At 38.9% G+C, this 15,290-nt stretch overlaps 1 protein-coding gene across 4 annotated transcripts in view; it reads right to left on the reverse strand.

The window, feature by feature from the left end:
• ssbp4 (single stranded DNA binding protein 4) overlaps positions 1-10,384 on the reverse strand; it is a 100,609-nt gene extending 90,225 nt beyond the window's left edge. Inside the window, exon 1 of one of the 4 annotated variants that reach the window (XM_077583239.1) lies at positions 10,195-10,384. In XM_077583239.1, coding sequence (XP_077439365.1) covers positions 10,195-10,250 — 56 coding nt within the window. In that variant the 5' untranslated portion in view covers positions 10,251-10,384. Of the gene's footprint in view, positions 1-2,111; positions 2,198-10,194 lie in introns of those variants that run through there. The other 3 variants (XM_077583235.1, XM_077583236.1, XM_077583237.1) reach the window with 3 other exon arrangements.
• Positions 10,385-15,290: the final 4,906 nt, after the last annotated feature.

The raw sequence follows: 15,290 nt of genomic DNA on the forward strand, positions 1-15,290 counted from the left end.
GTAACCTTTATTTGATTAATCAATGGAATAATCGATAGAATAACCGATTCTGAAAATAATCGATAGTGACAGCCCTAATATAAAATATTTTAGAATTGATGATTTTATTGATTATTATTATTATTATTATTGATTATCGATTAACTCATTCTCTCCCAGCCATATTCAATGAAGCAACCCCCTTCGCTCCGGGCTGTTTTACTGGATTTTGACTGATATTGCAAGGCCCACAGAATATTGTGTTCTAATGCTATAAAAACATGGAACCTACCAAAAGAAAGATGAGAGTCTCTTCTTTCATCGGGGAAAAAAAGTATATTTCTATCTGTTTCTGTTTTGCAGCAATTAGCATTAGAATAAAGCCAAGTTTCATCATTATTCACAAATCTGTTTAAAATGGTGGAAAAGAGACTTTTTTTAGGAGCATGGTAATATTTAATTATTAGTTTTTATGTGTTTTGGGGAGCAAATGAGTTAATAGACTAATTGAATACATTTTTATTTTACTTTCCTGATTATTGTTTATACCCGATTATTAGAATAGTTGTTGATTCATTTGATAATCGATTAATTTTGACAGTTCTAATTCTGTTTTTGCAACATGGTTTAAAAGAGAAAGTCTTGGTGGTGAGGAAGTCCTCATAAGATTATCTTGTTTATAGCAAGCTATATTATATCTTGAGGCCCAGTTTGTCAATAAAGCTCCCCTTAAAGGGAACATATAATGACTTCTTAATTGTTTGTATCGCTACATGAATCACTCTTGACGATTGGTGCCTTTTCCAGCCCCATGAAATTATTATTTTTTTAAACATTTGATCATAGATCACGGTCTTCCTCCTGACATGAAAACAACATAATGCTATAAAATGTTTTAATATTGTCTCAATATTGTATAAATGGCAGTGGGCCAAGAACAGATCCCCTTCCATGCACAAGGTTTCGCCGTATCTAAAAAAGGGGTGATTTGCTTCCTATGCAGCATTTGGCAGTCTGTGGGCTCCAACCGTCACCGCAAGAGCAAATAAAAGTTTCATGGCAGGGCCCGGCGTGATCTGAGGGTTTCGGTGCCCCGGCGATGGGCACCCGCCCCGGCTGCGATACATTATTCAGAGCCCCGACTTTGGGGCGGGGGCGCGCCTTTTTGTTACTCCGTCAGATGCGGTAAGTGTAAGCGGACAGAGGTGAGGACATTTTGTCAGGCTGACTGATGAAGGCTGAGCAGATGAAGGAGACGTGAGGAGGTGGTACGGGAGACGGTGTCAGAGGGAATCTCAAGGTCGCAGCCTCCTCCTTCCTATGCGGATAAAGAACACTGGAATGACTTCCCGGTGAACTCCCCGGCGCTAATAACGCACGTCACTCAACTCAAGAAGACGAGACGGGAAAGCACATGTAGGACATGTTGATCGTATGTTCTTGCCTTCTTTAACATTCTTACAAATAAACAGCGGTGACGGAGCATTTAAGACCGAGTTGTCGTTGCTATTTACAAGAAATATGTACAGAACTGTATTTAAATGTGGAAAGGATGAAAGCTCAATGAGCATGCGGTGGTATTCTACCCTTGCTATGTCCCTGCTATAGCTAGACTGAGATTCTTTAATGATAACACCTGTTGGTATTCTCTCTATTTACTCGCATCAGGGACAGTACATATTAATAAACATTTCAGTAAATATGCCAGAATTAACCAAAAGGCTATTTTTCATCTGCAGTCCCAAGACAGATCGTAAATGTCACCCTCATAAAGTAAGAATACATTGCATAAGAAGAACAACAATACATTCACTAAAATACTAGATATACAATATCTATACTAATATTAGACACTGAATATTAATGATTCTTGCACTTTGCAAAGTGTAAAACTATAACAACAAACAAAAGAAACCCTTACATACTGTTGTAAAATAAATAAAATAAAAAATAAAATGCTGTGCCCAACTTGTGTGCTATAAGATAAATAAGAAACTAAGCTAAGATAGTATGCTAACGTTTGTGAGCTAATGCGCTAATCGTTAGCTCGACGCTAATTGTAAGTAAACATGTTTCTAGCGCCTCTTTGACACAAACTTATATATAATAATATATAACTCTACATTTCTCACAGAACATTTTCACTACACACGCGTCCAGGTTGTGCTTGGCTCAGTCAGGACTGAGGAGGAGGTCACGGAACCGCAGTCATACTTGCGTAGCTTCCTGTCACGACTCTAAACAGGAAGTGTTTAACGCAACAACATCCGGTTTGATTTTCACAATAATCTTTTCCTGCGAGAGCGCTTACGAAATAAAGCATCTCTGTAACCATAAAAACACAAAAACAACGCATGGCTCTTCAGGAGAGAAAACATTGATATTGTTAAAAAACACTTTTTTTGTTTACTCTTCTTTCAAAGATGAACAACCTTTTGTTTGACCATTCCACACTATGTGAGCTCCACTTGTAAGATCCACCCGACATCCACTAACTCAAGTCCTGGTTTCCTTTCCTGGGGCCAAATAAGCGCTTTGTTCCTCGCCCACACATCAAGAAGTCTTCTCTTCTACTACCTGGTCCCTTAGAAACACACCTGACATTTCGCCCCTCCAGGCTGCCCCAACCCCGCGTTTCCTTTCCTCGACTCGCCTCCAGAGACAAGAGCTTCTCCGCCATGCTTAGCGGCTAAAGCGCAGACAGTTAGCAAATGAACTTTCGTGTCTTTGTTTCAATAATTCAGCAGTTCCAGCGAGAGCAGGGTGAGCTGAGGTGTGCTGGGAAAGAGAGGGATTAAGCACCTCTGTTTCACAGACAGTATTATCTTTCAGAGAAAAAAAAAAAAAGACTAAAGATGTGTCGCATGCATAATTTAAACCGTACCCGCCAAGTGTAGCCACATAAAATCGCAAAATATTATTTCCGGAATATTCATTATTCATGACAATGGTATAAGAGCAGTATGGATGTACCACTTGAAGGCGGCTGAGCGACGTGGATGCTGTGATACAGCGGAGCGCGCTCGCTAAAGCTTATTCCCACCGCACACGCTGTTTATATTTGCTCGGCTTTGTTACGGCACTCCCTTTGTCAAAACAAATCAGTGTCAATAAGGCGGCAAACACGCGCAGCCACACACGCTTCTGTCGCACGACGGAAGAACACCTGCACAAAAAAAAAATGCCCCATCATTTTTTTTTCTTCATCTGTTTATCATCAACACAACAGCCAGACAGACAAAGCAGTTAGAATGATTAGTGGGAGATTATATTGCCGTAAATGTCTGTTTCAGTCAAGACCTCCCACAGCAGCTGATGAGCTGAGGAGTATTAGTAAAATGATGAGCGGAAGGGGGAAAAAAAGTCGTAAAATAGTTCTGATATTATGAGGGGAAAAGTCGTAACGCTCCGAGAATTAAGTCGTAAAATCACAAGACAAAAAGTCGTAATTTTGTGGGAAAAGATTACAGTCATGAAATAGCAAGAATAAAGTTGTAATTGCCGGAATCAAGTCATATTACAAGAAAAAAAAAGTTGTAATATTACAAAAAAAAAAGTTGTAATATGAGAAAATTGGCACAAGAAAAAAGTTCTACAAATTTTCAGGAATGTTGAATTTATGATATTAAAAGGTCATAGTATGACAAGAATGATGTTGCAAAAATAAAAATGTTAAAAGAATAAAATGATGACATTTTACAATACATATTCTACTGTTGCCAGAGTAATGTTGGAAAATTATGAAGGGGGGGGGGAGCCAGAATATTAAATAAAATAAAAGTTACGTTAATATGAAAAAAAAAGTTGTAATGTGATAAGAAATGAGAAAAGAAGTCATAACGTTGCAAGAAGTCAACAATAATGAAGCATTGATGTGAAAGGAAATTATGTTATAAAAATAAAGTTGGAACATGAGTGAAAAAGTCATTGTGCTACAAAAGTCTCACTATTACAAAATAGGTTGTCAAGTTACTATAATAAACTTTTAATATTAAAGGGAAACAGTCATTCTAATATGATAAGGACAAACTTAAGCATAATACGGATATAAACGAAATGCCGATCACAACTGCTCAGTAAGCTGACGTAATATTAGTCGTATTTCACAGAGGATAAAGAACATATGCCTGAGAGTATTGTGATATTTTCTGTGTCCATGTTTGTCCCTGTTTGTGTTCCAATATCCATCGCTATAAGGGTTATGTAACACTGCAACAATCAATGCTAATGATTAGCATGTCTATGGTGTTTCGCATTGTAAGTTAGCACTAAGCTAGTGGACTTGGGTAAGGGAAAGTCACGTGGCAGTTTTACATACAAAATATGCAATTCTCTTTCCTTTATGTTTAGTTTTAAAGTCTTCAACTGTTGTTTTTTATTCAGTATTTTTGTTCACAAATCAAAGCCAAAAAACATGCAAGAAGACACTTGTAACTTGAAAAATTTGTAAGTAAGCAGAGGTCTGTGTGGATGTACAGTCCCGTGGATTCATATCATTCATTTTTTTCCAATATTTTTAAAGATTGTACTAAACATTTCTAGCTTCTTTTTTACTTTTTTTTCTTTCTTTTTTCACCAGTTCATTCAGTTTTTTTTTTCTTTTTGAAAACAAATATTAAATGTTTATCAGCCTATTTATTTGTGCAACTTTTTTGTTTTGTTAAAAAAAAAAATGCCACGAATTGTGAGTCAGTCCACCATATAGCTGACATCATGTTCTTCTTGAGATCGCAAACAAGTTGAGTGACTCGTCAGCGCCTCCGTTGGTTGCAGTCAGGAAGTGCACTCAACTTCTCAAAGGCATAACTAATCAACGATCAATTCCACACAATGGACAAAATTCTACAAAATTGATTATAAGGCCCACCAAACACACTTTTGTCCCTTGCTCTGCATTTCGCTAATAAAAACGACCGTGGCATCCTTTGGTGCACTGATGTCAAACTGATTCATAACTTGAGACCCGCAGATCCAATATTTGCACGGTGTGCTTTACTTCAAGCGATGCAATCTGACACGCACGCACTTGCAGCGGTGGCGGCTGACGAGCGGCAGCATTAATTGACTGTTGTCATCTCCCCGACGCCGGCGCAGTCAGCCAAAGGGTGCCGGGGCTAAATCAAGGGTTCCTTTCCCCTTCTCCAGCAATGTTTTCTCTTGTTCCTGCGCAGCTTTTTATGCCGTCTTCAAAAGGCTAAAATGCAGATGGCGGCGCCATCTGTGCGGAGTCAAAACGGCGCATTGAGAACCTGAAGATCCCCCCCACCATTAAGCGGCATGTAAATACGTGGGAGGAGCCAGAGGAGGAGGCGCGGGGGATGTAAAGAAACAAACTGATTAACTTTACACTTGAAGATCTTTTCGGCCAAACAAATCTCCAAATCACATGAGAGCATGTCTGTAAACAAACAGAATGAAGACGTTTGATCGCTATCTGGGATATCAGCGAGCGCGGAAACGTTAATTAAGACCCAAGATTCATCAGCGCGCATTTCAAAGAGTTACCAGTGACTGAACAATAAGGTGATATTAATACAGAAGCCCCTGAACGGCTTGCGCTCGCTTTAATTCAATTAAATGCTGGCGAGGCAGCACGGTGGGGTAGTGGTTATCGAGTCTGCCTCACAGTTCTTAACGATACTGCTACTCACGTTGCAGCATTGTTTCTCAACAACAAATGACGCAGTATGTGGCTGGATTCACATGTCATGTATGTATTATTGTTTACTTCCGTGTGTACTTATTTACATGCAATTTAGTGTCATCTGGGTTATAATAGTTTTGGAATTTTCATGTTATGTCATGTTATTTGTTGTTTTTTTGTTATCATTAACTTTCATTGCGGGTTTGTTACATTTTTTTTTTTTTTCGAAAATGCTTCCTTTTTATTTCATTGTTGTTTTTAACTATTGAATAATTATACTGACAGCGGGTTTTAAATTTGAATTGGCCACTTGGACCTTTGTTTGTATCCGTGGAGCAGATGACATCAGTCTTGTTCAATTGTCCGCCCGCTGGCGCCCCCTTTACAATATGTGAATATGGAAAGCGCCATATGAATATGTAAATACGGGCTAATTCGGTGACGCGCCGAGGCGCGCTTACAAGGGAACATGTGTCGGCCCTGCAGGGCAGGTTAGGGTGACAAGACAGGTGAGGGGGAAAAGAGTGCAAGAGACCTCTGTTGGGACTTGCGTGACAACACACACACACACTGACCTCCAAATTACACACTAACAAACGAAACACATAATAAGCACTTTCACACACGAGCTGCTTGACTGGCTAACAGTCAGCAAGTTAATAGCCAGCCACTAACCTGAACTCACATAAGCCAACTCTACACACTCATTCGCTGACACCCACGTCACTCACCAGGCCACTCAAAGTACGCTTATTGGACTTTTTTTTTTATAAAAGTGAGAAAGTCAATCATAAATGTTAACCTTGTTCACTATTGCCTTATTTGTGAGGTCAGTCGGGCGGAGCAAAGGAGGTCGTGATTGGGACATGAAAGACAGCCAATTAGGAAGTTACCTGTTGCCAGAACACAAATTGAGGAGCAACTGGTTGTCATTCAACACAATAAAAATGACATGGAGAAGAATTCACAACTGCATGTAGTTACCAGATCCACTAACAGTCAAGGTAGTTTCTTTGATTTCTTCTGCTACTACCACACGTTCCCTTCTTTGAAATTTTACGGCAGTCTTTGATGCCCTGTGGCACTGTGCTGCCTCTCACAGGTCAGCTGCGGTACTACGGCAGATTTTTATTAGATTTTTTTTTTTTTTTACACATTAACAATTACACCACAAGAAAGGCATAGATAATAACGTTCAATCATTCACCCCACCCAAAACAAACAAAAATGAGTGATTTATTTATTTTTGTCCATTTTTTTACACATTACAACACAAGACAAAGAGATAATGACATTCACTCATTCACCCCAACAACAAAAAAAAAATGCGGATTTTTGCCAATTTTTCCTCACTGTTGTAAAGTTAAACAAATACTAACAAAGTATTGTAAAAAAATAAAAAAATAAAAAAAGTTTAATGCTCTGCCTGTAATTCACATCTTTACTGTTTTGTTACGGGATGTAAAAAATTATTTATTTTATTCATTATAAAAAAATATATATATATTAATCGACCTATTAATCGGTTATCTAAATGTAAACACATACAATATAATAAAAAATAAATAAAATTCTAATTAAAAAAAGTGATTTGTGTGTAGCCCACTTACAGGCTTTTAATGCTGTTGAATAATATTAATAAATGTTTGGCGTTCAAGCTCTCACACAATCCAATGACATCCATCATGATGCTTCTCATATGCGACCGATCTGATCTAAACGCAAAGCGACGCGCTAGGCGCTATAGACAAATCCGCGGCTTTTGTTACCCATTACAGTAACATTCATGTCGCGGCCTCTCAACTGCCGCAAATTCCTCACGAGCTGAATTATTAATCCTCCTCCTACACGATGGTTTCAAACGTGGCAGTGATTCCACCACGACATGCCAGAAGATCATTCATGATCAGAAGAGCATGCCTATCTATTTTTATTTTATTTTTATCAGCCTACAATCAATCTGTTGCTTTCAGGTGGATGAGGCACTGAAGTGGAAAACAGGTGTAAACGCAGCCTTGGCGTCTGCTCACGTCATGGGTAATATTAAGGCATCATACACGGGTTCAAGTGTCACCTCATGCCTGCTGTTCGTTTGGGCCACCTGGGATGCGCACACGCATCAATTCACAGCTACGGTATGTATAAGATGACGCAATGTCAGACCCGACAAGGCAACGACACTTATGAGGAAATGCATGAGTTTAGTGGAGCATGCGTTGGAACTTTCACTTTTTGCTTGTTTGTATATATATTAGGACACTTTCATTTTGGGTGCTGCGACAATTTTCAGTGCATCATTAGGGACCAAGCAAAAATCTGTGAGTGATTTGACGCACACTCAAAAAGGTTAGTAACTGCTTATCCATGCCAGAAGATGGCGGCAAAGCACTTTTTTTTTATTAGACTAGGCTATGTCTTGCTAAATGAAGTTCCTCCCCTCACTTTATTAGAGTTGCTTGACCCCGAGATGGCACCAAAGCTATATCTTTATATTAGACATGGATTTGGCCTCATCATAAAAATAGTGAGTAGGTAATCAGAGAAAAATGAAGGATAGATTCTCCAAAAAAAGCAAATAAATAGGAGAATGGGCCACGCAGCAAATGAAGGCCCACTCAGCTACGGCCATCCAGAAGTTTTTTTTATTGCTTTATATTTACAGTCTAGAAGTGTTTTACAAACAAATATTGACTGCAATGATGACATTTCGAGGATATAAACAGCACAGAATGAACTAATTTGCACAGTGCCAAAGGATAATTCTCAAATGACAAATTGTTTTTCACTGGATGACTTTATATTTATGTCCTAGAAATGTTTTTCATACAAAAAATTACTGTAATTATGATCTTACTATTGCATTGCTGTAGTTTAGTCAGAGACAGAACTCAGAAACTGAGGGCTCCTGTAAACATGATGACCATCAGTATGCCGGTTTAAAAAAAAAATCTGAATAATAAATTGCAGTTGCCATTATGTAAATTGATGAAAAGCACGCATGACATCATCACTCAGAGAGCAACCATGACGCAGATGTGGCCCATTCATAACAAAGTATTGTAAGTTTGGGTCCACACATCTCGTTGGGGGAAACAAAAAGTTTGACAAACTCGAAATTACATGGGATGTGCTGATTTAAATTCAGCGATTCGAGTCCGACATAATGGTTTATGACACAGTTCCATATTCTTTCTTATGTGGCTGAGCAAACTTGTGTGTAATTTACTGTAAAACTGAACATACATGAAAAAAAATGAATTACACATTGTACATTTACTGTAAGCAAACCCCAGAGGTTTGTTTACCTAGAGCTTGTTGTCCTAATGCTAACACAAAATGCAAAACACCTTAAACAGGCTAACAAAATTAGCATCAACATTGTGATGCTGCAACCCTTTAAACACAAATGGAGCAGAAACAACATGTAAACAGACAAACCCACAGGCATATATTCTTTATCCTCTGCAAAAACGACCAGCTTATTTTCTTATTTCATGTCTTACATGTTCAAAATAAAAAATAAAAATGCTAACTCACAACTGACTGAGTAGTTAAAGCCATCTTCATGTATAAACATATGTACAGTATGTTATACTGCCCCCCGGTGGCCACAACTCATACAACAGAAGGAGCCATGAGATTTATTAAAGCATAAAATAATGATGCACAAACCTGATGCTATATTTATTATTTTTTTAAGTTACAAAAATATGCTATTGGTGTACGTATTACAACGTGTCAACCTTTTCCATCACATATGTTGACACACATTTTGAAGAAGTTATTGAAAATGATCATAGGCCATGTTGAAAATGTAATTTGTATAAGCATTTGTGTCCAGGCTTAAGGCTTAGCTTGTGTATTACAAAAAGTGTTTTCTTCTGGGTCGCATCAACCGGATGAAATGCTCATAGATGGCCCACGGCCCATATGTTTCCCACCCTGCTTTAAAATGAATGAACCCCACTGATCCTAATGTTGCTAGTGCAAAAAAAAATAATGCCCCAGGGGTGCGAAAGGAGCTGCACGTGCATTTAACCAAAGCTTCTACCTAGTCTCCAGCCAAAAAAACGCTTTAAAAAGAACAAGAGACTGATGCAAGTGGCTTTTTAAAGCACACCTCCGTGATTTCCGCGCACGATAAACCACCAGAACCCCGCGAGGTCGGTCCACTTTTCAGTTCGCACTTTAAGTCTGCAAAAACGCAGCATTCCGCCGCAAAACTGTGTCTTCCCCTCACTGAAAAGTTTACCGGGACAAAAACTTTTGACTCCTCCGTGCAGCCCCGCACGTGAGCGCCCCGCAAGCCAGGCTCGATTCTCCGGCGAGAGCAGCACTTCGCAACAAGCACCGCGAGCGAACTTTCCACACAAAAAAACACGAGCAGGAAGTCCGTTGAAAAAGTGAAAAGTTGAACGCGTGCACCTTTAAAGCGCTCGAAGGCGTGCGTGGAAACAATGTCAATCCACAGTGACGGAAGCTAGTTGGAGAAAGTTCACATCGGCGGCGCGTGCAGGTAAAAGCAGTCTCTAAAAGAAGGGATTTCAAAGAAAACAAACGCTCGGACTTACTTTTCTCGCGCTTGGCTGTCGGAAGGGACCACGGCTCCTTTACCTTTGGCGTACATGCTGGATTCTGTTTTAAGACTTTTGCCCCACTCAACACCTGTCAAAGAAAGCAGCCAGGAAAACGCTCCATCTCCATAGCTACCCCTTCAGTGTTTTCCTCCCCCCAACCTCACTCCCTCCCTCCTCCCCTCCCTTTCTCCCTCGCTCCCTCCTCCCTCTCTTTCTCGCTCACTTTTTTTTTTTTTTTTACATCTCCAACATTGGCCACAAATCAGGCACAGTTTCTATCGGGGGAACTTGAAACCGTCATCGGCTGGATTTTTTTTCCCCCCCTCTCCTCTCCTCAGCCGCTGTTCTGCAGACCTGCACTTCCTCCCTCCGCTGAGCGCGCGGTGGGGGCTTCTTAAAGGGAAACACACACATTCTTGTATATTGACCCCCAGGAACAGGAGGAGATCTGTAAAAAACAAAAATTAATAGTTTGCCAGAGTTTACTTTGTAACACATCACCGTAAATCCCAAATGGATACATATTGTGAAATGCTGTCAATCATTTATTCATTAAAAAAAAAAAAAGACAGTGGCAAGCCGTGAATTTGGTACTTGGGCCCTCAGAAGGGGCTTAACCCGACTTAATCCACCTCTTAATACACCATCATGGAGCAATTATAGTAACCACCAATACTGTACAAAAACGCTTTATAATAGCACACAGCTGTGAATCATCTGGAGTGATTCGGAATCAATATTCATCTGTTAACATGGCATGAGCATTGAAAAATACAGTGGAACAGCAGATACAATGAAAACAGGAAAGGCCCCAGAATTAAACCCTGTGGAACGCCATACGTTTACATTTGAAGTCATGTTTTTAATACAGAAAAATTGCACTGTAGTCATATAAATATATTGAAATTAAAGTCAAAAAATGCAACAACAAAAACTAACACACACACTCTAGTATTTGTGTGTTGTGTGTGCCTTTAAAGGGCGTAGCCTAGTGAGTGACATCAGAAGCTGCAGTTAGTGAAGTACTCCTTATGAATGTTTTTGTTTTGTATTTGTATACTTCACTTTTTACCCACTTCAATAAACGGCTGGAAGTGCATCGATAACTGTGGCTCTCCTTGCCCGCATGTGAGGGCATTACAGTACAATATATTGTTCTTTTTTTCCCACTTCACTCAAGCTACAGCATAGGTCCTGTATTGATTTTGAGCATCCTGTCATGATAAACTTGCACGGCAATTTTTCATTCACGAGTGACATGTGGGCGTTGCATCTGGAAGCCAACTCTCAGCCGTAGCAGGCAAAAGCAGTGGGTAGCAAAAAGTCAGTTCACTTGAGCTCTTCTCACTTGACAAAGGTTTGCCGGAGTAATCCCGAGCCGAAGATGTGCTTCTATCAGCCGGAGATGAATCACACATCTCAACATAGCACCGTGTGACTGATAAGACGTCGCGGGTTCGGGCTTGCACCCTTCTTTACGCGCCGTGATTCCTGCAGATTGTTAGAATTCTTTGAACATGGCAATCCCTGAGTGTTATGTCATGCGGGGATGGGCATTTGACTACAATTCCTCTATGGGGAGCATTACAGATCAATTCCTCCATGTATTGTAATTTTCAACTGGGTAAGCTAACGTTAGCTTATGTTATCCAAGAGAAGAATGAGGGCAGCAAGAAAACGGACAGTTTCAGCAAAGTGGACACTGAGGAGTGTAATACTCCCTATAATTTAGCCACTGCAGCAGGCTAAGCTAATATTAGCATAATTAATTATATGTGTATATTATTTGAGTGGAGACTAAGGGCAAAAACAAAAAGTTGTGGCTGCGAGGTGTCATAGTGCAGTGTCCAGAACTTAGGCAAAGCAACAATAAGCAAATGTTAGCATGAATGCATAATTCAAGAAAAGACTATGGGTGGCAAGAAAATGATCCACTGCATCAAATTGGAGAATATGGAGCATAATAATACCCAAATAATTAAGAAAGCAACAGAATAAGATCACTTTTACAAGTGTATAATATGAGTGGAGAAGAAAACGGACTATCGCAGCAAAGTGGAGACTATGAAGAATAAAACTCCAGCCTATGTTATCCGAGAGGAGACTGAGGACACCAAAAAGAAAATACGGCAAAGTGGAGACTGTGAAGTAGAATAAAGTAGCATCCATAACTCACATATAGCTACAGCGTGAGCTCATGTTTACATGTACGTTATTCTATAGGAGACTGAGGGCAGCAAGAAAACGGACCAATGCAGCAAAGTGGAGACTGTGGAGTATAATACTGCAGCATCCACAACTCGGTAAGATAGCGTGTTATTTAAGTCTGAGCAAAATAAATATCATACTGCGGTGTAAGTTATTGGAGAGGAGACTAAGGGCAGCAAATATACGATCCACTGAAGCAAAGTGGAGACCATGGGCCATAATACAGAAGCATCCAATACTCAGGCATAGCAACAGGGTGACCTGATGCTGGCTTTCTCTAATTTCTCAAGAGGAGACTCAGGACAGCAAGAAAATGGATCGTTACAGTTGAGTGGAGACTGTGGAGTATTTGTTGCAATTTTTGGGTCTAAAAACCATTGGGAATGTTAATATGGTACAAGCTAGTACCTCACGATTGGGGGCAGCAAACATGAGGTACGAGTTCCATAAACCAAGTTAGCATGAATTAGGTGTCAAGGTGAGTAGTTTTACTTTATTTTAGTTTGATTCCATCTTTTTATACTTATATGACGGTTACATTAGGAACGACAAAATCTTACTTAAACCAGTGCTGCTAATCAAATTGAAAAAGGCATTCATTCACTTTACATTGTTTTCTATATGGCTGAGAAAAATAATTAAATTACATCAATCAGCGTCACGGAACGGCTTGTTCCACTTTGGAGGTTCCATTGTGATTATTTTCCAGAACTTAAGAAGCATGCTTTAGATTCTATGTACACATATTTTATATGAATATTCATCTCACACACACACTCACACACAAAAATACACTTTCAAGTTTAATGTGGCGCTTTAAGGCCTTGGGGCACACGCACACACACACACACACTGAGACTTTACAGTAAAGCAGATGTGTTGCATCAAGCGCTTTAACCCGTGAAGCCGAGTGATGGAGAAGGTGGTGCCGTATCGATTTTTATGTTGTACTTGTTATTTTCTGCTCCCCAAAATGCATGTGTGCTGCTGCCAACGTGCGCGTGCGAGTGCAGTACTCAAAGGCCACGTTGAGCATAAACAGGGGTGGCGTGTTTGGCGTTATGCATGCTTTCTATCGAGTTGCTCCTCTCACCTCATTCTTTGCTTGTTACTTAAACTGGAGTAACGATTTTTTCAATTGTGAGAGATTGCACACAACAAGGAAATTTTTTTTACTGCAGTGGTGGAATTAAGTGTCAGTTATAAATTATTATATTATATATTTTTCACAACAAAAAAAAGATGGCAAAACACTGGGAAGAATCTAAATTTTAAACCCAAAAAACATTTTATACATACCTGTCAGAAACTCCCTTCCTCAAACCCGATAATGGAGGTTGATAATGGTTTGATTCCCAGTCTGTCACTTTAGAAGTAGCTACCGCACCATCATACGGTTTTGCGATTTTTTTTGTACAGTTACTCAAGTAATCCAAAGGATTAATGCTGATTTTTGGAGAAGACATTGAAAAAAAAAAAGAGGGAAAAAAAACCTTTGAAGTGGGCTCGTCATTCACTAATCGTCAACAGCTGGGACATCCTTCCGTCATGGTCAATTATTTCAAAATAAGACAAAATATCAAGACATATAGTATGTATTGTCATTTTTTTATTTTGTCCAAATTTTAATCCAGTTTCAATCAGGTTTGTTAGTTTTTATCATAGTCAACCTCATCCTGTTTTTATAATGCATTTTTAGTTGACTTATAAATCTTAGCATTTTACTTACTTTAGTCCAAAAAAACATAATTTTATTCGTTTAGTTTTAGCCAACAAAAACTGTCAACGCTTTAATCTAGTTTTAGACAAGACAATCATTTAACCCCTGTATTTTTTTTGTCAGCAGATTATGTTGAACATTTTGGATCTAAAACTATTTCACATCAAATTTTCTCTCATCTTTTTGATGAAAAAAAAAAACTTTGCGCACAATTTCAGTATATCAACAAGTGGCTCCATTCTATGAGCTAGTAAATCAGCCAGCATTAGTTAGCGGTCGGATTAAAGCTATTGTTGGAACGTTATAGCCGTTGGATTCATGTTATGTTATAACTATTACTTACTTTATTTTTTAACCTTTCACCGTAACTCCACCTCCTTTCTGTTCCATGTGTTTGCTGCCGATTTGAAAGGGGGCGTGTCACTGTGTGTCACATGACGGTGTCACAGTGACAGATTAGCAGAGGCAAGATTTGACAAAATATCATTTTTGTTCATGAACTCAAATGTCCATAGATTTTAATCCACTTTTTATTAAATGAAGTACATTTTTGTCTCGTATTTATTAGTCTACAAAAATGCATACTGATTTACTCCCAGTTATTGTTTATTAATGAGGGTTTTAGTCTTATCTAGTTTTAATTTGGTGAAAAATGTGTGTTGACAAAATTATTTTTGTTTTGTTTTCGTTGACGAAATTAACACTACAAGGTCGTAAATACCACCACGCATGGCCAATGGACTCGTTTTTAGGACCCTTAGCTGTTCACTAACCTGCCTGAATTAACCCTGGAGAATCCAAGAACCCTTTTGTTCTTTGGAAAATTATGAATTATACATTAAATGACTGCTATAAATTCACTGAACACCAAAATATATGTTTTTTCAATGTTTTTTTCAATGTATTCCCTAATTTAGGATTAGGGCGAAATTTGACTCTTTGGGATTTAGGGGTATCATTTCGAAAAAAAAAGGAATAACAAAAACTGTAAGTAAACTATTTAGAATTTAAGAAAATAATCAATCAAATGCGCAGCTACATTGAACAATATAATTTTTTTGTTTTATTTGTTGGATTTGAGCCATCTTGTCACCACCACTCTGGCTCATGTAAGTGCAATATTCATCCACTAGATGGCCCCATGCAGGGGTCAGAAGTGGCA

The sequence above is a fragment of the Vanacampus margaritifer genome, chromosome 13, assembly GCF_051991255.1.
Source record: "Vanacampus margaritifer isolate UIUO_Vmar chromosome 13, RoL_Vmar_1.0, whole genome shotgun sequence".
NCBI lineage: Eukaryota > Metazoa > Chordata > Actinopteri > Syngnathiformes > Syngnathidae > Vanacampus > Vanacampus margaritifer.